Source organism: Schistocerca americana, chromosome 9, assembly GCF_021461395.2.
Source record: "Schistocerca americana isolate TAMUIC-IGC-003095 chromosome 9, iqSchAmer2.1, whole genome shotgun sequence".
Lineage (NCBI taxonomy): Eukaryota > Metazoa > Arthropoda > Insecta > Orthoptera > Acrididae > Schistocerca > Schistocerca americana.
In genome coordinates this window covers 208867306-208889462 of record NC_060127.1, presented here as the reverse complement: position 1 = coordinate 208889462, position 22157 = coordinate 208867306, and the positions used below count along the sequence as shown (strand labels likewise).

General features: G+C 44.4%; 1 protein-coding gene across 4 annotated transcripts in view; it reads right to left on the bottom strand.

The window, feature by feature from the left end:
* LOC124551053 (mannose-binding protein C-like) overlaps positions 1–22157 on the bottom strand; it is a 110187-nt gene that overhangs the window by 10657 nt on the left and 77373 nt on the right. For all 4 annotated transcript variants that reach the window (XM_047125926.1, XM_047125925.1, XM_047125928.1 and 1 more), the window contains exon 5: positions 10647–11045. In XM_047125926.1, coding sequence (XP_046981882.1) covers positions 10647–11045 — 399 coding nt within the window. The remainder of the gene's footprint in view (positions 1–10646; positions 11046–22157) is intronic.

Sequence of the window (22157 nt, the reverse complement as noted above, 5' to 3'; positions counted from 1 at the left end):
GCATATCATCGGGAGTAGTTGGCATCTCTTTGTAGATAGTGTCTTTCAGCTTTCCCCACACAAAAAAGTTTACAGGCGTCAAATCCGGGGAATGGGCCGGCCAATGTACAGGTCCTCTGCATGCAATCCAACGATGGAAACAATTGGTGAAGACATTCTGTAGCACTTAGTGCACTATGGGTTGGACAGCCATAACAAAGATTCTTCCTACAGAAAAGTCTTATAGCATCTGTGGAAGATGGCTTGTTACGATGCTGCGATACTTGCGTGTTCAGCGTTCAATTTATGAAAAACGGGTCCATAAGCTGATGGTTCACTTCCAACACGAAGTGTTTACATCCAATTGAGCTGAAGCCAGCAGGGTATTGCCAACAGACCAATAGTGCAGTTTTCGGCGGTTTACCTGACCATGGTTGGTAAATGCAGTTTCAGCACTAAAGAAGATACATGATTCATCTGGATGATGATGGTGACGATATTTGGTTTGTGAGGCACTAAACTGCATAGTTATCAGCACCCGTACAGAGTCCCAATGTTTTCACTGTCCACTTTCGCCAGTTTCGTCAATGATGATGAAATGATGAGGGCAACACAAACACCCAGTCCCCGGGAGGAGAAGATCCACGACCCAGTCGGAAATCGAACCCTGGGCCCCGTGATCTAGTGGCAGTGACGCAAGCCGCTAGACCACCAGCTGCAGGCGATGTATCCGGAGTATCCTGTCGTAACGCCCACGAGCAGAAGTTAACACGTTTCTCATCGTCGTTTCCATACAGCTTTCGATGAAGAGAGACGTGACTGGGGTCGAATCTATGTCGACGGCGATTGCGTATTGCACTTGCCTCACTCATACCACTTCCTCGTGCGGTTGCGCGGGAGCTAACGTGCGGATCAACTGCGACAGCAGCAGGAACATTAATTTTCCCCTCTTCTGTCGTTACTTGTTTCCTTCTGTTACGTTGTGTCAAGTGTTACACGACTCGTTGAAGATCCAAATGGCTCTGAGCAGCATGGGACTTAACATCTGAGGTCATCAGTCCCCTAGAACTTAGAACTACTTAAACCTAACTAACCTAAGGACATCACACACATCCATGCCCGAGGCAGGATTCGAACCTGCGACCGTAGCGGTAGCGCGGTTCCATACTGAAGCGCCTAGATCTGCTCGGCCACTGTGGCCAGCCTGGCTGAAGAGGTTCATAAATAACTGCCGAGATGTCTGACGTCTATTGGGATATCTTGCTGCTTACACCATACAAGAATGAACTAAATTCTACCTACACTCTCCATACGCCATAAACACGTCGACTTTTTCTGCGTTGGTGCATCCCATCGTCCACTCACAACCTACTGGGTAGACCACCACACACCAACTGACAAGCAAGTTGGAACACACTCAAGGGACACACAAGCACACTGCAAGCAAACATAACAACATTGTACCTAGCAACCATGAAGATTAAATGGTCGTTGTGTAAACTTTCCCAAATATGATATCTCATGAACGACTGACACAAGAATTCTACAGCAAATACCACTGACATTCTAATTTGCCCTGTCTTTAATCTCCTATTCTCAATGGGCATTGTTCCATTTGATAAAGTGTATGTGTGCACGAAAAATACGCTTTCTAACCATTATTGGAATCTGTGTATTGGCTAATAATACGGGCCCCTAGCTACCAATCACTTCTCTGAAAACCATACATCAATGGCACTTTCTACTTCCGCAATATTTGCGGTGGAAGTTTTAGGTGATTCATCCTGTATGGATAATGATTTCGTGTGGCCCAATGGACCACAGCGAGTTTTCCTATTGGACGCCACATCAGCGACTGGCGTGTCCCTAACTTACCTCGATTATCCAATCAGGCAAAAGGGCCCTACAGTTTATTGTGGGATCTGAACTACGTATTGCTTCCGGGGACTCCTCACATTGCAGACATCTGAAGGCCAGGTTCAAACTAAGACTGAAAAATCCGTGGCTCGATCGAGGTTCGATCGCAATACTTCTTCATTTACACTTATGCACTGGGTCACTGAACCACAGCCTGACACATGTGTAGATGGTTCATTCACAGATTTTGATGACTGAGTATGCAAGTATCAAAACATGTGGCATATACGGCTGTAACTTGAGATTGCTTTCACTTAGAAGCTTAAATTATCTACTCTGGGGAAGTGTCTGTGGACTGGAGGATTTGAGAGAGATTTCAATTTGATACCTGTACGCTTTACAGAAGGAAAGGAGTCCTTACAGACAGCTGCATCTTTTGAGTGTATGACGTAGAAGCATAAATTTCTTGTTGTTGTTGTGGTCTTCAGTCCTGAGACTGGTTTGATGCAGCTCTCCATGCTACTCTATCCTGTGCAAGCTTCTTCATCTCCCAGTACCTACTGCAACCTACATCCTTCTGAATCTGCTTAGTGTATTCATCTCTTGGTCTCCCCCTACGATTTTTACCCTCCACGCTGCCCTCCAATACTAAATAGGTGATCCCTTGATGCCTCAGAACATGTCCTACCAACCGATCCCTTCTTCTGGTCAAGTTGTGCCACAAACTTCTCTTCTCCCAAATCCTATTCAGTACCTCCTCATTAGTTATGTGATCTACCCATCTAATATTCAGCATTCTTCTGTAGCACCACATTTCGAAAGCTTCTATTCTCTTCTTGTCCAAACTATTTACCGTCCATGTTTCACTTCCATACATGGCTACACTCCATACAAATACTTTCAGAAATGACTTCGTGACACTTAAATCTATACTCGATGTTAACAAATTTCTCTTCTTCAGAAACGCTTTCCTTGCCATTGCCAGTCTACATTTTATATCCTCTCTACTTCGACCATCATCAGTTAGTTTGCTCCCCAAATAGCAAAACTCCTAAACTACTTTAAGTGTCTCATTTCCTAATCTAATACCTAATACCTAATCTAATCACCCGACTTAATTCGACTACATTCCATTATCCTCGTTTTGCTTCAAGACACCATCCATTCCGTTCAACTGCTCTTCCAAGTCCTTTGCTGTCTCGGACAGAATTACTCGTACAATGTCATCGGCGAACCTCAAAGTTTTTATTTCTTCTCCATGGAATTTAATACCTACTCTGAATTTTTCTTTTGTTTCCTTTACTGCTTGCTCAATATACAGATTGAATAACATCGGGGAGAGGCTACAACCCTGTCTTACTCCCTTCCCAACCACTGCTTCCCTTTAATGTCCCTCAACTCTTATAACTGCCATCTGGTTTCTGTACAAATTGTAAATATCCTTTCGCTCCCTGTATTTTACCCCTGCCACCTTTAGAATTTGAAAGAGAGTATTCCAGTCAACATTGTCAAAAGCTTTCTCTAAGTCTACAAATGCTAAAAACGTAGGTTTGCCTTTCCTTAATCTTTCTTCTAAGATAAGTCGTAAGGTCAGTATTGCCTCACGTGTTCCAGTATTTCTACGGAATCCAAACTGATCTTCCCCGAGGTCGGCTTCTACTAGTTTTTCCATTCGTCTGTAAAGAATTCGTGTTAGTATTTTGCAGCTGTGGCTTATTAAACTGATTGTTCGGTAATTCTCACATCTGTCAACACCTGCTTTCTTTGGGATTGGAATTATTATATTCTTCTTGAAGTCTGAGGGTATTTCGGCTGTTTCATACATCTTGCTCACCAGATGGTAGAGTTTTGTCAGGACTGGCTCTCCCAAGGCCGTCAGTAGTTCCAATGGAATGTTGTCTACTCCGGGGGCCTTGTTTCGACTCAGGTCTTTCAGTGCTCTGTCAAACTCTTCACGCAGTATCGTATCTCCCATTTCATCTTCATCTACATCCTCTTCCATTTCCATAATATTGTCCTCAAGTACATCGCCCTTGTATAGACCCTCTATATACTCCTTCCACCTTTCTGCTTTCCCTTCTTAGAACTGGGGATTCCATCTGAGCTCTTGATGTTCATACAAGTGGTTCTCTTATCTCCAAAGGTCTCTTTAATTTTCCTGTAGGCAGTATCTATCTTACCCCTAGTGAGATAAGCCTCTACATCCTTACATTTGTCCTCTAGCCATCCCTGCTTAGCCATTTTGCACTTCCTGTCGATCTCATTTTTGAGACGTTTGTATTCCTTTTTGCCTGCTTCATTTACTGCATTTTTATATATTCTCCTTTCATCAATTAAATTCAATATATCTTCTGTTACCCAAGGATTTCTACTAGCCCTCGTCTTTTTACCTACTTGACCCTCTTCTGCCTTCACTACTTCATCCCTCAAAGCTACCCATTCTTCTTCTACTGTATTTCTTTCCCCCATTCCTGTCAATTGTTCCCTTATGCTCTCCCTGAAACTCTGTACAACCTCTAGTTCTTTCAGTTTATCCAGGTCCCATCTCCTTAAATTCCCACCTTTTTGCAGTTTCTTCAGTTTTAATCTACAGGTCATAACCAATAGATTGTGGTCAGAGTCCGCATCTGCCCCTGGAAATGTCTTACAATTTAAAACCTGGTTCCTAAATCTCTGTCTTACCATTATATAATCTATCTGATACCTTTTAGTATCTCCAGGGTTCTTCCATGTATACAACCTTCTATCATGATTCTTAAACCAAGTGTTAGCTATGATTAAGTTGTGCTCTGTGCAAAATTCTACCAGGCGGCTTCCTCTTTCATTTCTTAGCCCCAATCCATATTCACCTACTACGCTTCCTTCTCTCCCTTTTCCTACACTCGAATTCCAGTCACCCACGACTATTAAATTTTCGTCTCCCTTCACTATCTGAATAATTTATTTTATTTCATCATACATTTCTTCAATTTATTCGTCATCTGCAGAGCTAGTTGGCATATAAACTTATACTACTGCAGTAGGTGTGGACTTCGTATCTATCTTGGCCATAATAATGCGTTCACTAAGCTGTTTGTAGTAGCTTACCCGCGTTCCTATTTTCCTATTCATTATTAAACCTACTCCTGCATTACCCCTATTTGACTTTGTGTTTATAACCCTGTAGTCACCTGACCAGAAGTCTTGTTCCTCCTGCCACCGAACTTCACTAATTCCCACTATATCTTTAACCTATCCATTTCCCTTTTCAAATTTTCTAACCTACCTGCCCGATTAAGGGAGCTGACATTCCACGCTCCGATCCGTAGAACGCCAGTTTTCTTTCTCCTGATAACGACATCCTCTTGAGTAGTCCCCGCCCGGAGATCCGAATGGGGGACTATTTTACCTCCGGACTATTTTACCTCCGGAATATTTTACCCAAGAGGACGCCATCATCATTTAATCATACAGTAAAGCTGCATGCCCTCGGGAAAAATTACGGCCGTAGTTTCCCCTTGCTTTCAGCCGTTCGCAGTACCAGCACAGCAAGGCCGTTTTGGTTATTGCTACAAGGCCAGATCAGTCAATCATCCAGACTGTTGCCCTTGCAACTACTGAAAAGGCTGCTGCCCCTCTTCAGGAACCACACGTTTGTCTGGCCTCTCAACAGATACCCCCTCCGTTGTGGTTGCACCTACGGTACGGCCATCTGTATCGTTGAGGCACGCAAGCCTCCCCACCAACGGCAAGGTCCATGGTTCATGGGGGGGGTATAAATTTCTTATACCGAACAGAACCTTAGACATTCGTAGTGACATAAATTTCAATCTTTTTTTTACCCACTCCTTCTTAACAGACTGACAGACAAATGGCCAAAAAACGGCAAAAAAGATCAAATTAACTATTTTTTTGTACTGTGCAAACTTTCTCCTTGTCGAATTTCATGATTCCGGGCCATCGGGAAATACCATATAGATTTTGATTAGTGAGTTTGCGAGTACCGAAATACTTGTTTTAAATCGCCGAATATTTTTATTGCATTGACTTAGAAGCTTAAATTTTCCACACCGCTGAGGGAACTTAGACCTTAGTAAGTGACGCAAATTTCAACTTCATACCTACAACCGTTCCTGAGACAAAGGGGTCCTTAACAGTCGGACAGACAGACAGACAGACAAATGGACAGCGAAGTGATCCTGTAAACGTTCCGTTTTTACCGAATGACGTGTGGACTCCTAAAAGAAGGCGAGCAATTGTACTATGTGCTAGTTAAGAGAGAAGAAAAGTGGAAGTGCATGGTAGTGTAAAACTGTGCAGTAGACTAAATTAAATTCTATGGTAACCAACAATCGTTCTAGTTGATACGTGTAAAATCAGACTGTACAGAAACCAGTAGGATATTTAATTACTATTACATTGGGTTAACGTATCAAGGACTGTCGACGAAATCCATAATATGGATTCATGGCATAATTTTTGAGGGGCTCAGAGTTTTATTGTGTAAGAGACGCCACAAGCCAGTGGAAACGCACACAGAAGTATTCAGAGTGTAACGCGTAGAAGTGCATTACTTTTATATGTGATACCTTAATACACTACTGGCCATTAAAATTGCTAAGCGAAGAAGAAATGAAGATGATAAACGGGAATTCATTGGACAAATATATTATACTAGACCTGACATGTGATTACATTTTCATGCAGTTTCGGGTGCATAGATCCTGAGAAATCAGTAACCAGAACAACCACCTCTGGCCGTAATAACGGCCTTGATACGCCTGGGCATTGAGTCAAACAGAGCTTGGATGGCGTGTAAAGGTACAGCTGCGCATGCAGCTTCAACACGATACCACAGTTCATCAAGAGTAGTGGCTGGCGTATTGTGACGAGCCAGTTGCTCGGCCACCATTGACCAGACGACTTCAATTGGTGAGAGATCCGGAGAATGTACTGGTCAGGGCAGCAGTCTAACATTTTCTGTATCCAGAAAGGCCCGTACAGGACCTGCAACATGCGGTCGTGCATTATCCTGCTGAAATGTAGGGTTTCGCAGGGATCGAATGAAGGGTAGAGACACGGGTCGTAACACATCTGAAATGTAACGTCCACTGTTCAAAGTGCGTCATTGCGAACAAAAGGTGACCGAGGCGTGTAACCAATGGCACCTCATACCATGACGCCGGGTGATACGCCAGTATGGCGATGACGAATACACGCTTCCAGTGTGTGTTCACCGCGATGTCGCCAAACACGGATGCGACCATCATGATGCTGTAAACAGAACCTGGATTCAGCCGAAAAAATGACGTTTTGCCATTCGTGCACCCAGGTTCGTCGTTGAGTACACCATCGCAGGCACTCCTGTCTGTGATGCAGCGTCAAGGGTAACCGCAGCCGTGGTCTCCGAGCTGATAGTCCATGCTGCTGCAAACGTCGTCGAACTGTTCATGCATATGGCTGTTGTCTTGCAAACGTCCCCGTCTGTTGACTCAGGGATCGAGACGTGGCTGCACGATCCGTTACAGTCATGCGGATAAGATGCCTGTCATCTCGACTGCTAGTGATACGAGGCCGTTGGGATCCAGCACGGCGTTCCGTATTACCCTCCTGAATGCACCGATTCCATATTCTGCTAACAGTGATTGGGTCTCGACTAACACGAGCAGCAATGTCGCGGTACGATAAACCGCAATCGTGATAGGCTACAATCTGACCTTTATCAAAGTCGGAAACGTAATGATACGCATTTCTCCTCCTTACACGAGGCATCACAACAATGTTTCACCAGGCAACGCCAGTCAACTGCTGTTTGTGTGTGAGAAATGGGTTGGAAACTTTCTTCATGTCAGCCACCGGCGCCAATCGTGTGTGAATGCTCTGAAAAGCTAATCATTTGCATAGCACAGCATCTTCTTCCTGTCGGTTAAATTTCGCGTCTGTAGCACGTCATCTTCGTGGTGTAGCAATTTTATTGGCCAGTAGTGTATGTACACATGGAGGGGATAGGCAAAATAATGTGTACAGTGGTGGTAATGGGATGGTTGTGTTTGACGGTCAACAACGCAGATAAGGCAAGTGTCGCGCTGGACTGTGCTTGGTCAGTACGGACCAGGCACGAGTGCAGGTTGGTTACGAGTTGCGTACACTTCGTATTTGCATTCAGAGGCCGAGGTCGGCGTGCAGTGAAAGACCTAACAGAGTTCCAAAGAGGGCAGATTGTGGGCGCCCGATTAGCTGGAGCCTCAGTAAACGAGACAGCCAACCTACTGATTGTTTCAAGGGCACCTGTTTCAACGGTCATGACAGCCTACACGCAGCATGGAAAGACATCATCGTGTAAACGTAATACTGGACGCAAATCAAAACTAAATGAGAGAGATCGTCGTACGCTAACACGAATTGTGTCAGAACAGCATAAAACTACAGCAGCTAAATTGACTGCAGAGCTCAACAGCCATCTTAGACACCCGTATCTATTGAGACTGTCCGCCGAGAAATCCATAAAGCGAATATTCGTGGACGAACTGCTATACCTAAACCATTAGGGACGAAAACCAACGCAGTGAACCGTGAAACATGCTGTCAGGAGCATAAATCCTGGACGGCTGATCAGTGCAAACACTCCACATGGTCCGACGAGTCAACACTTTCTTTACTTCCAATATCGGTCCTGTTTCACCTCTGGAGAACGCCAAAAGAAGCCTGCAATCCCGATTTCTTGATTCCAACAGTTAAGCACGGACGTCGAAGTGTGATGGTGTGGGCAGCCCAGTCATGGTGTTCTGCTGGTCCCATCATTACTTTCAAAGGCCCTGTTAGAGCCAACGATTACGTGAACATTTTGGGTGATCAGGTGCACCCCATGAATCAAATGTTGTTCCTTAATAATGACGTCATATTTCGGGATGATAATGCACCTATTCACACAGCCAGGACAGTCAATCTGAGGAGCAATCAACTGAACTGCAGCTTCTTCCCTGGCCAGCACAGTCCCTCAACTCGAACATTATCGAACTCTTGTGTACGGTATTGGAGCACAGACTCCGGAGCCACTTCAGGAGTTAGAAGAGGATCTGATCGAAGAGTGGAATAGCATTCCACTGGAGGGTATACAGTCATTATATGTCAGTATTCTTAGAAGGATTGCAGCTGTATTACAGGCAAATGGGGTCCAACTCCTTATTAATAAACCATTGCCAAGTACGTACAGTGGTTCACATTGTTTTCCCTATCCTCTGTATCAGTCTGTTGGTTGTTTTTCTCTGCATCGAATAATCTTCCCACCAACACGTCACAAACTTTACAACCTAATGTTTTCTGCACTGTCGTAACGACATCACTGAGTGGAATACGCCTGTAAGAATAGGCTAGTCGTCTTGTGGGCGCGCATCCTCTCTTCAGCATCTGACCTACTTCCCAGGGCTAAACAGGCGTAAATTAGTTAGTTACGTGTTCCATTGATCAATAGCACGGAAAAACCGTTATGATGTGGAACGTGTCAAATTCACACGAAATCCGCACAGGAAGCAAGCTTTTTTTTTACATTATAGTGTTATACCCAAATATTTCTATTATCTATCCCATTCCCTTAAATGGCACAAAATGCATATATTATATCTCCAGATTTATTTACTCATATTCAAGAATTCATCTATGGTATAGAAGGAGTTGTCAAGGAGGTAGGATTTCAGTTTGTTTTTGAAACTATCACTGCTGTTTGTCAGACATTTTATTTCATCTGGTAATTTATCAAAAAGTTTTATAGCAGCATAATTCACCCCTTTCTGTGCCAAAGATAGGTTAAGTGAAGGATAATGTAGGTCTTTCTTTTTTCTGGTATTGTAATCATGAATGTCGCTGTTGATTTTAAACTAGTGCATGTTGTTGAGAAAAAATCTCATTACTGTCAAATGTACTGAGAAGCAGTTGTAAGAATTCTTAACCTTTTATACAGATGCCTACAAGATGTGCTACTATCAACCCCCCCCCCCCCCCCCCACATTATTCTAAATACTTTCTTTGGAGCAGTGAATACCTTTTGCCTAAGTGTTGTGTTGCCCCAGAATATTATTCCGTATGATATCAGAGAGTGTAAGTATGGGAAGTATGTCAGCTTACCAATTTCTACATCCTCAAAATTGGAAATTATTCTGATTGCAAAAGTTGCTGAACTTAGTCGCTTTAGGAGTCCAAAATATGACTTTTCCAATTAAGATTCTCAGCTATATGTACACCCAAAAACTTAGTGTGCTCTACCCTGGCTACTGACTTCCTTTGATGTGCTATGTTTATTGAAGGAATTATACTTTTTGCAGCAGAAAATTTGATGTTCTGTGTTTTTTTCAGAGTTCAGAGCAAGCCCATTCGCAGAAAACCAATAATAACTTTTCCAAAGACCTTATTTGTATCATTTTCGATCGGATTTTATTTTATTGGTTTAATAATTATGCTTATATCATCAGCAAACAGTGTCAGTTCAGCATCTTGTTTCACATAAGACGGGAGGTCATTCACACATATCACGAGCAAGAGGGGGACCACGATTGAACCTTGTGGAACACCTAATGTAATTTCACCCCAGTCAGATGAAGTGGCAAACTCCTTTGAAACACTTGAAGCATGTAAAGAGACTTTTTGCTTCCTGTTCTATAGATAGGAAGCTCTTGCCACACGTACTGAGATGTAGTACTGAACCTAAGAACATGCGACTGTATTTCTTAGTGTGCAGATGACGTAAATACTGATGTAACGTCGTGAAGTTCAGAATCCTCAGCCACCAACAGAAACATCTGAACTTATTCCCGTTATACACCGTGTAATGTACGAACCTGTTTCGGTAACGAAGTCCCCCTCGTTAGCCTCGTCCGTGAAGCCTATGAGGTACAGCTGGAAGGTATCGTGGGCGAGGTCGAACAGGCTGAGCAGGGCCTCTCCACGGCGCCACGTGTCCGGGACGGCGAGCCTCGCGTTCTCGGAGCGGCACCTGCTGGCCGCCCCCGCGTGCCCCAGCCGCTCCCCGTGCAGCTTGTAGAAGCGGCCTGCCTCCTGCAGCCACTCGTAGTCGTCCGGTACGGGCACCGGCAGCCGGCGCTCGCAGAAGAAGGGCGCCCTGTTCTCGCAGATCACGTCGTTCGACTCTCCGGCGCTGTTGATGTCGACGCAGTTCTCGTTGCCCCCGTTGTTGTCGGGCTGGTAAGCCTTCCACGGTATGTACGACACGGGGCGACCTGGGGCAGTACACCGTTAGCTCTGTCATAAGGAACACCGTCAGATTAGCCACGAACTTACCGGGTGATCAAAAAGTCAGTATAGATTTGAAAACTGAATAAATCACGGAATAATGTAGATAGAGAGGTACAAATTGACACACATGCTTGGAATGACATGGGGTTTTATTAGAGCCGAAAAAAATACAAAAGTTCAAAAAATTTCCGACAGATGGCGCTTCATCTGATCAGAATAGCAATAATTAGCATAACAAAGTAAGACAAAGCAAACATCATATTCTTTACAGCAAATGCTCAATACGTCCACCATCATTCCTCAACAATAGTTGTAGTCGAGGAATAATGTTGTGAACAGCACTGTAAAGCATTTCCGGAGTTATGGTGAGGCATTGCCGTCGGATGTTGTCTTTCAGCATCCCTAGAGATGTCGGTCGATCACGATACACTTGCGACTTCAGGTAACCCCAAAGCCAATAATCGCACGGACTGAGGTCTGGGGACCTGGGAGGCCAAGCATGACCAAAGTGGCGGCTGAGCACACGATCAGCACCAGACGACGCGCGCAAGACATCTTTCACGCGTCTAGCAATACTTTTTTTTGTTATAATAAAATCCCATGTCATTCCAAGCATGTGTGTCAATTTTTACCTCTCTGTCTACATTACTCCGTGGTTTATCAATTTTTACCTATCTACATTACTCCGTGGTTTATTAAGTTTTCAAATTTATACCGATTTTTTGATCACCCGGTACATCACAATGTGTTAATGTGGCAGGCATTACAATAGAAACAAAGAAGTGAATCTGGATACAGTGTAGCAGCACAATACGTGGCGCATTCGAGGTATTTATTTATATTTTATTTATTTTTTTAACCGGACATGTTTTGTGCCATCAGGCCCTCTCTTACACCACTCCACGATTTCACACAAACAGTACTTTTTTATATCATAGTTTCCTAAGAAGTAACAATTATGATATGACAGTATTAAAATGATGTGAGGGTCCAAAGTGGCAATGTGAGTAAATAATACTGACTATGAAATAATGAAACTGATGCTCGAACAGTCCACAGGTTTACTGCCGGTTAATAGTGTCCAACGGGCACAATATTTCGGCGATCAGACATGTCGCCATCGTCAGGTGCGCTGACGAACTGAGCTCCCTAGGGCGGGCGGCCGATTTAAATCCCCTCCCCCCGCGGGCCGCTCTCTTCGCCGTCCGCGCGAAGACGTGGGCGTCGGAATCTGTCGTAGCGTCGTTGAGCTTGCTACGTCCGCCCTGGTCGCCAGTTCGTACTTCTTGCTGAGAGTCTTCTTAATTACATTCAATGCCGGGTACCAAGCCTTGCTGAGATTGTAGCCGCAGTCTCGGTTGATGAGATCTTCCCTGGTGCGAATTTCGATAGGCCGCTTATAACGCTGTCCCAATATTCAGAGGTCTGAGCCAGGATCTTCCTACGCTCATAATCCATCTCGTGTTTCTTGGACAAACAGTGGATATTTCAGTCGAGTGTGGCTTTGATGTTCTCGGCAACGATCTTGGATGGTGCGTACTGTTTGTCCGATGTAAGTCTTCCCACACTTATATGCCGGCCTTCCTCAAACCGAGGTCCTCTTTCACACTTCCCAGTTGTGCCATTTCTCTGGCGCCTTGCGTGTCCGGCACTATCGATCGTGACCTGTATTTCTGTTTCCGTGTGGTTCGGCCTGCGCAGGCGCTGAGGCGGCCGCTGCCCTCTGGAGCGATCCCCGCGGGCGGCTCGCCAGTTGGATTCGCTCCTAGCTGGCGGTATTTGGCCTTCCGCCCCGGCACGGAGGTGTGGTCTCGTTGTTGGCGGGCCTCGTTGATTTGGCCGTTGGGCGGTGTGGCGTGTTGGTGACGTGCTGCAGTGGACAACTGGTGGATCCCCGCACGCGATCGCTCGAGGTTCTCCGCCTTTGGAAAGGGTGCCACGATATCGCTTGGGTTTCCGCTCCCAGGAGTTGTAAGGACTGCAGGGCAAGCTTTTTGTGTGTTTGCTCTGTCCGGTCTGAGTGGCGGGGTTCGTTTCACCTTACTTCAGCTGTTGTTTATATTTTCTGCGTGATTCCGTTTTGGCCGGAGTCTAGGCGTCGAGTTTTCTGCTGGTGTGTGCCCGGTCGTCGTCGCCCCCGTTTTCCCGCCCGGGGGGCAGCCGTATCTGTTGGTGGGAATTATTTGGCAGTGTGTGTTTTGCGTGGACCCGGTGTGCTCACGCGCCCTGATTCTGAGTTGAAATTACTGTGGTCAGGCTGGCTCGGCTGCTGGAGTGTGTGTTGTTGGTTTTCTGGCTTGCTGGGGACTGCGCGCGCGCCTGTTCCGTTTTGTGATGTGGCAGCAGTCTGATATTTTTATGTGTGCTTGTTAAGTTGCTAGCAATTGCTTTTAGCCTTGTGTTTACTTATTTTTATTTAAATTGCTGGGCAATGTCATTTGTCTGTTCTTTTACCCTTATTTATTTGTAGTGTCAATTAAGCCTAAGACGACATCCAAGGTGCTAGCAATTGATTTTAGCCTCGTGTGTACTTAATCCTATTTAAAGTCTTGGGCATTGCCATTTGCTTGTCCTTTAGTCTTATTTATTTGTTGTGCCAATGAGCCCTACGATGATGGCAGACCTTGGTATCTGTCAACCTTATTTTGGCTACTAGCGCTCAGGTGCAATATTGCCGGACCTATCCCGGATTTATCATTAATTGAGATCCTTTTATACTGTAATTTTAGTAGTAGGTTTGGCAACTGCACTTGCGTATCGTATTTATTATGTTCCCCCACCCCCCATTCTTCCCACCGAGCGAGGTGGCGCAGTGGTTAGACACTGGGCTCGCATTCGGGAGGACGACCGTTCATTCCCGCGTCCGGCCATCCAGATTTAGGTTTTCCGTGATTTCCCTAAATCACTCCAGGCAAATGCCGGGATGGTTCCTCTGAAAGGGCACGGCCGACTTCCTTCCCTAATCCGATGAGACCGATGACCACGCTGTCTGGTCTCCTTCCCCAAACCAACCAACCAACCAACCCGTTCTTCCTCCTTCGTGTAAACTGATTTTGGTAAGATTGCTAGGTGGCCTGTGTTCTTTTATTACCTATGTAAGTCGGCCCGCTGCCGCAGTCGTAATATGTTTCGACCGGCAAGCGGCCCATGTTGGCTACAGTTTGAATATGGTCTGCGCTGTTGATGTTGGGGTTTGCCGTTCATATATTTATTATTTGAGCTAGTCAGATACGTGTTGTTGTGTTAAGGGTTTTAGGGCATTTTTTAAATTGAGACACCTTTTGGAAATTTTATCACTTTTTTAAAGAAGGTATAGGAAGGAGTAACTTCGGCTGAAAATTTAATTGTAAATTATACATTTGTGCTTCTCATTATAAAATTGAACTGTATTAGGTGATAGTATGTAGTCGAATGCACAATGAGTATTTGTTAATGTATCAAATTGAAAACAGTTTTGAAGTTTCTCTGTTCACCTGTGGCGTATAACATTTTTATTACCTTATATTGTAAGCAGCTTGATTTGTTTATGTCACTGTAATTTGTATGCCAAAGTGTAATTTATTACAGTTAATTGATTGTTTTGGGAAAATAAACCTTGAATTGTATGTCCCCTTTTCATTAAACGAATCCCATCCAAATCCGTGTTTTATTGGGCGAGCAAAAGACGCTTTTAACTCGGCGACCAGGTCGGACGTAGCAAGCACATCGACGCTACGACAGATTCCGACGCCCACGTCTTCGCGACCGCAGGCGATTATAAGAACAGCTCGCAATCATTCGTTTCCTCCATTTGCGTGGTGTGACAGCGACTGACATTCATCGTCGGTAAAGCGCGGTATGTGTTGATCGTTTCAAGGATGTGTGTAATGTGAGTTCGTGGTTTGCGGCATGTCAGAGAAGGCAGAACGTCGTGTGTCAACAAAGCGAGACTTTCTCGGCCGCGCGGCAGCTGATCCGATTACATGATCGAGCGAGAGAAGAAAGCTGTTTTAGTGGAACACCAATTCGATGTGGAACACATCGCCTCCAAAGTTGGCATCTTGTGGGATTCGCGCACAAAATCCTGCTCGAAGACCTGAAAATGAGACAAGAGTCTACCATTTGGATGCCACGAATGCTGACGAAGTACATCTGCATCTACATCTACATGAATACTCTGCAAATCACATTCAAGTCCCTGGCAGAGGGTACGTCCAACCACACTCGCAATAATTCTCTATTATTCCAATCTCGTAGAGTGCGCGGAAGAAATCAATACCTATATCTTTCCGTGCGAGCTCTGATTTCTCTGATTTACCTTATTTTATTAGGACGATCGTTTCTCTATAGATAGGTCGGAGTCAACAAAATATTTTCGTATTCAAAGGAGAAAATTGGTGACTGAAATTTCGTATAAGATTCTACCGCGACGAAAACCGCCTTCGTTCTAAAGATGTCCAGACGAAATCCTGTCTCATTTCAGTGACACTCTCTCTCCTATTTCGCGATAATACAAAACGTGTTGCTCTTCTTCGAACTTTCCTGATTTACTCCGTCCAACCAATCTGGTAACGATTCCAGACCGTGCAGTAGTACCCCAAAGAATGGCGGAAAAGTGTAATGTTGCCAGTCTCTTTAGCAGATGTGTTGCATCTTCTAAGTCTCATGCCAAGAAAACGCACTCTTTGGTTTGCTTTCCCCACAACATTTTCTATGTGTTCCTTCCAATCTAGGTAGTCCGTAATTGTAATTCCTAGGTATTTAGTTGAATTTACGGCCGTTAGATTTGACTTGTTTATCTTGTAACGGAAGTTTAACTGATTCCTTTTAGCACTCATGTGGATGACCTCACACTTTTCGTTATATAGGGTCAATTTCCAATTTTTGCACCATACAGAATCTTTTCTAAATCGTTTTTCAATTTTTTGATGTTCTGATGATTTTCCCTAGACGATAAACGACAGCATCATCTACAAACAACCTAAGACGGCTGCTTAGATTGTCTCCTAAATCGTTTATGTAGATAAGAAACAGCAAAGGAGTTATAACACTAACTTGGGGAACGCCAGATATCACTTCTGTTTTACTCGATGACTTTGTCATTTACTACGAACTGTGACCTATCTGAGAGGAATTCGCGAATGCAGTCGCATAACTGAGACGATATTCCCTAAGCACGTAATTTTAGTACAAACCGCTTGTGAGGTACAGTGTCAAAAGTCATCTGGAAATCTAGAAATACGGAATCAATTTGAAATCCATTCCATAGCATTCAACAGTTCGTGTGAATAAAGAGGTAATTGTGTTTGACAAGAACGGTGTTTTCTAAATCCGTGTTGACTGTGTATCAATAGACCGTTCCCTTCGAGGTAATTCGTAATGTCCGAATACAATATATGTTCCAGAATCCTGCTGCATATCGACGTTAACGATGTGGGCCTGTAATTGAGTGGATTACTGCTACTACCTTTCTTGAATATCGGTGTGTGCAACTTTCCAGTCTTTGGGTACGGATCTTTCGTCGAGCGAATGGTGGTATATGATTGTTCAGTATGGAACTATTGTATCAGCGTACTCTGAATCTAACTGGTACACAGTCTGGAGCAGAATATTTGGTTTTTTCAAGCGATTTAAGCTGCTTCACTGTAAGGTGCCAGGATTTGGGCTCTTACACGTTGAAACGCGTATGTATTCAGCACCAGCGATGGCGAGGCATGACAGAATCTCTGACCAGAGAGTTATTTATCGTTGCTAGTCTGCGCTTGACCGCGCGAGAGTTCTGTTCGAGAGCAGTAGCGCGTGCTAGATGACACAGTTGCTAGTTGCACTCAGTCAGTGCTAGTATGAAGTTGCGAGTTGTGCTCAGTCGGAGTTGTGTGTGAGGAGTCGGCGGGCGTCGACATGGGTCTCTGGTCAAGGTTCGGGACGAGGTATATTGTTAAATAAGGTAATGAAGCAGCATTGCGCACATCTGATAATGTAATGTATGTTAATTGTAATTAATTTGTTCAAGAAATGCCCCAATAATAATTTTGTTTTCAAGCAATCTTTTTTAAGAAAAGAATCATTCCAATGAAACAATATTTCCTATGCTTTTCCTCCCAGAATCAATATATCAGATTAATTATTGCACAGGGCCTAAGGTCAGCGCAGCTGCCCTTATAAAATTTATCAGGTTGATCTTAGCGTTAATTTTGTGGGGACTTAACATTTTTGCACATGTTTATTGTCAGTGACTTTTATTACTGTGGGAAGCTAACATATGGCTATATTTCCATTTTCATTCAATTCATATCTTTTAAAAATAATTACGGGGAGGTTACACTTGGCACGATGACCATTAACATTTAATTAATTATTTTCTTTCATTTTTGTGGGAAGGTAACAATTGGCACTATTTGCATTTATATTCAGTAATTGTCATTTGAGAGAATTCTCGCGGGGAGGCTACAACGTTAGCTTACCAACATTAGTGTTAATAATAAAGGGGCTGGCAAGGGCATCAGATCATTACTTTATTCAGTTGTGGTGAATATGAGACACTCTCGAGTAGTATTCCCTGCATATCTGCATGATCAAGCCACTATCTCAAAGCGTTGGTGAAAAGCGTCGGAAGTTGAGAATTGTGGAATGTTAAGTCCGCAGATGGCCGTAGCTCGCCGAGCCGCCGTAGGCGGCAGGTAGCGGTCACCGGAAACGCGGGACAGTACGGAGCTTTTGGGGATAGCCCGGCATCCGGAGCCACCTGTGCTGGGCAACACGTGGCGAAGACGGGAATTTCGTTTGCCTAGGGGCGATATGACCTACTCGATCATTGGGTAGAATCTCAGAAATGGCGTCGGAGGGATATCGGCGATGTTAGAGCGTTCGACATTGGTCGAAACTGAGAATTCTTCCGCCGCGCTTTCGTACGTATGGAAGACGGGAGAGGACTTCGCCTTCAGCTATCGAGCGGTACGGACTTGCAGACGGCGTCTTGGCCATCGTCTCGAAGGGAGATATACGGTCTGTATCGCAGCACTATACCAACGCGTGTTCCGTACAGAGTTCTGCGGTTAGAGCTCTTTCTGCACTCATAAGCGAGATTTTCACCAACGCTTAACCACTTCCAACGAATTATCTAGTATTCTTGATCTTGTAGTTATGCTTGCGAGGTGCCGAGTATTCATCAACGTAGCTGACGGTAATTGCGGCGCGTAAATGCAAATTGTTAAAGTTCGGAGTAGGAATTAAAATCCATGGAGAAGAAATAAAAACTTTGAGGTTCGCCGATGACATTGTAATTCTTTCAGAGACAGCAAAGGATCTGAAGGAGCAGCTGAACGGAACGGACAGTGTCTTGGAAGAAGGATATAAGATGAACATCAACAAAAGCAAAAGGAGGATAATGGATGTCCTCAAATTAAATTGGGTGATGCTGCGGGAATTAGATTAGGAAATGAGACACATAAAGTAGTAAATGAGTTTTACTATTTAAGAAGCAAAATAACTGATGATGGTCCAAGTACAGAGAATATAAAATGTAGACTGGCAATGGCAAGGAAAGCGTTGCTGAAGAAGAGGAATTTGTTAACCTCGAGTATAGATTTAAGTGTCAAGGAGTCGTTTCTGAAAGTATTTGTACGGAGCGTAGCCATGTATGGAAGTGAAACGTGGACGATAAATAGTTTGGACAAGAAGAGAATAGAAGCTTTCGAAATGTGGTGCTACAGAAGAATGCTGAAGATTAGATGGGTAGATCAGATAACTAATGAGGACGTGTTGAATAGAATGGAGAGAAGAGAAATTTGTGGCATAACTTGACTAGAAGAAGGCATCGGTTGGTAGGGCATATTCTGAGCCATGAAGGGATCACCAGTTTAGTACTGGAGGGCAGCGTGCAGGGTAAAAATCGTTGAGGGAGACCAAGAGATGAATACACCAAGCAGATTCAGGAGGATGTACGTTGCAGTAAGTACTGGGAGATGATGAAGCTTGCACAGGATAGAGTAGCATGGAGAGCTGCACCAAACCAGTCTCAGGACTGAAGACCACAACAACAACAACAACAACGTGCCATTCTCAAGAGTCTGTGGGTAGACAAAGAAATTCACATTTTTCTGTAAATTTTGTCAGTTGTGGGAAATACCAAATTAAATGCCAGTATTGGAATGGAATTATGGACTTTATTGTAGCTAGCATTCACGCTGTCTCAGTAAGCTTTAGATGTACCCTAGTCAGGGCACAATAAAAGAAAGGTTCAGGAGTGGAATTAAAACACAAGGCGAAAGGATATCAATGATACGATTCGCTGATGACATTGCTATCCTGAGTGAAAGTGAAGAAGAATTAAATGATCTGCTGAACGGAATGAATAGTCTAATGAGTACACAGTATGGTTTGAGAGTAAATCGGAGAAAGACGAAGGTAATGAGAAGTAGTAGAAATGAGAACAGCGAGAAACTTAACATCAGGATTGATGGTCACGAAGTCAATGAAGTTAAGGAATTCTGCTACCTAGGCAGTAAAATAACCAATGACGGACGGAGCAAGGAGGACATCAAAAGCAGACTCGCTATGGCAAAAAAGGCATTTCTGGCCAAGAGAAGTCTACTAATATCAAATACCGGCCTTAATTTGAGGAAGAAATTTCTGAGGATGTACGTCTGGAGTACAGCATTGTATGGTAGTGAAACATGGACTGTGGGAAAACCGGAACAGACGAGAATCGAAGCATTTGACGAATGTTGAAAATTATGTGGACTGATAAGGTAAGGAATGAGGAGGTTCTACGCAGAATCGGAGAGGAAAGGAATATGTGGAAAACACTGATAAGGAGAAGGGACAGGATGATAGGACATCTGCTAAGACATGTAGGAATGACTTCCATGGTACTAGAGGGAGCTGTAAAGGGCAAAAACTGTAGAGGCAGACAGAGACTTGAATACGTCAAGCAAATAATTGAGGACGTAGGTTGCAAGTGCTACTCTGAGATGAAGAGGTTAGCACAGGAAAGGAACTCGTGGCGGGCCGCACCAAACCACTCAGAAGACTGATGACCAAAAAAAAAAAAAAAAAGTCAGCGCACAGCTTGCCCGGACAGGAAGGAGAGTAGGTTACCGGTGTTCTATGGCAGCAACGGACAAATAAGTTTACATCACTACTCTAGCAGCTGCTCTTGATCCGGATTCCCGAGTATATACTTCATCTTCTTTGGTGAAGGAATTTAGGAATGCTGTGTTTAGTAACTCTGCTTTGGCAGCACTGTCGTCTATAGCATTTCCATTGCTGTTGCGCAGAGAAGGCACCACTGACTGTGCGTTGCCGCAAGGCTGCGCGCGTGGCGCCCTACCGGGCAATACTGGCGGCTGATGGTGACACGGATTTTACTTCCTTCTCATCGATTGCGTCAGTGGGTGACGGATGGATTCGGTTTTTCAACCCTGAAAGCAAGCGCCAGCCAGCTCAGTGGGAGCGCACATACTCACCAGCACAAAAAAAAGCTTCGGGTAAGCGCCAGTGCTGAAGTAATGATGGTGGCCCTGTGGTGTTCTGGGACAGCGATACCGTTCCAAAGGGGACTGCGGTGACACGTCCGTCCTACCACGATGTTTTGAAGAACAAGCTCCCGCCAGCATTGCTTGAAAAACGACCGAAAAAAGCTGCAAAGTTGCGCATGTGCTGTTTCGGCAAGACGACGCAGCTGCCTTCTCCTCGCGACGATAACTTTGGAGTGGTTTCTCGTGGTCCCTGCTCACGTGAACTGGCTCCAGGCGGCTTTTGGCTGTTTCCTGCATTCTCTGTGGTCGCACTTTCGCTACCTCCGCCGCTGTCGCATCAGACATTTTCCAGTAGTCGAATCAGACTCCTAAGGAAGAGTTCGCAATAGCCATGGAATCATGGGGTCGACGTTGTGAAAAATGTTTGACTGCAGGGGGATTACGTCGAGAAGTGACAAGTTTCACAGTTTTCGTGTCATTAGTCTGCGAAAAAAAAACATCGATATTGCTATAACTTGAACGCCACTCGTAACATTAGGAAAGCGGAAATACACTAAAGCACTTCATCAACATCTACATCTACATGATTACTCTGCAATTCACATTTAAGTGGTTGGCAGAGGGTTCATCGAACCACAATCATACTATCTCTCTACCATTTCACTCCCGAACAGCGCGCGGGAAAAACGAACCCCTAAACCTTTCTGTTCGAGCTCTGATTTCTCTTATTTTATTTGGAAGATCATTCCTACCTATGTACGTTGGGCTCAACAAAATATTTTCGCATTCGGAAGAGAAAGTTGGTGACTGAAATTTCGTAAATAGATCTCGCCGCGACGAAAAACGTCTTTGCTTTAATGACTTCCATCCCAACTCGCGTATCATATCTGCCACACTCTCTCCCCTATTACGTGATAATACAAAACGAGCTGCCCTTTTTTGCACCCTTTCGATGTCCTCAGTCAATCCCACCTGGTAAGGATCCCACACCAAGCAAAATATTCTAACAGAGGACGAACAAGTGTAGTGTAAGCTGTCTCTTTAGTGGACTTGTTGCATCTTCTAAGTGTCCTGCCAATGAAACGCAACCTTTGGCTCGCCTTCCCTACAATACTATCTGTGTGGTCTTTCCAACTGAAGTTGTTCGTTATTTTAACACCCAGGTACTTAGTTGAATTGACAGCCTTGAGAACTGTACTATTTATCGAGTAATCGAATTCCAACGGATTTCTTTTGGAACTCTTGTGGATCACCTCACACTTTTCGTTATTTAGCGTCAACTGCCACCTGCCACAGCATACAGCAATCTTTTCTAAATCGCTTTGCAACTGATACTGGTCTTCGGATGACCTTACTAGACGGTAAATTACAGCATCATCTGCGAACAACCTGACAGAACTGCTCAGATTGTCACCCAGGTCATTTATATAGATCAAGGACAGCAGAGGTCCCAGTACGCTTCCCTGGGGAACACCTAATATCACTTCAGTTTTACTCGATGATTTGCCGTCTATTACTACCAACTGCGACCTTCCTGACAGGAAATCACGAATCTAGTCGCACAACTGAGACGATACCCCATCGGCCCGCAGCATGATTAGAAGTCGCTTGTGAGGAACGGTGTCAAAAGCTTTCCGG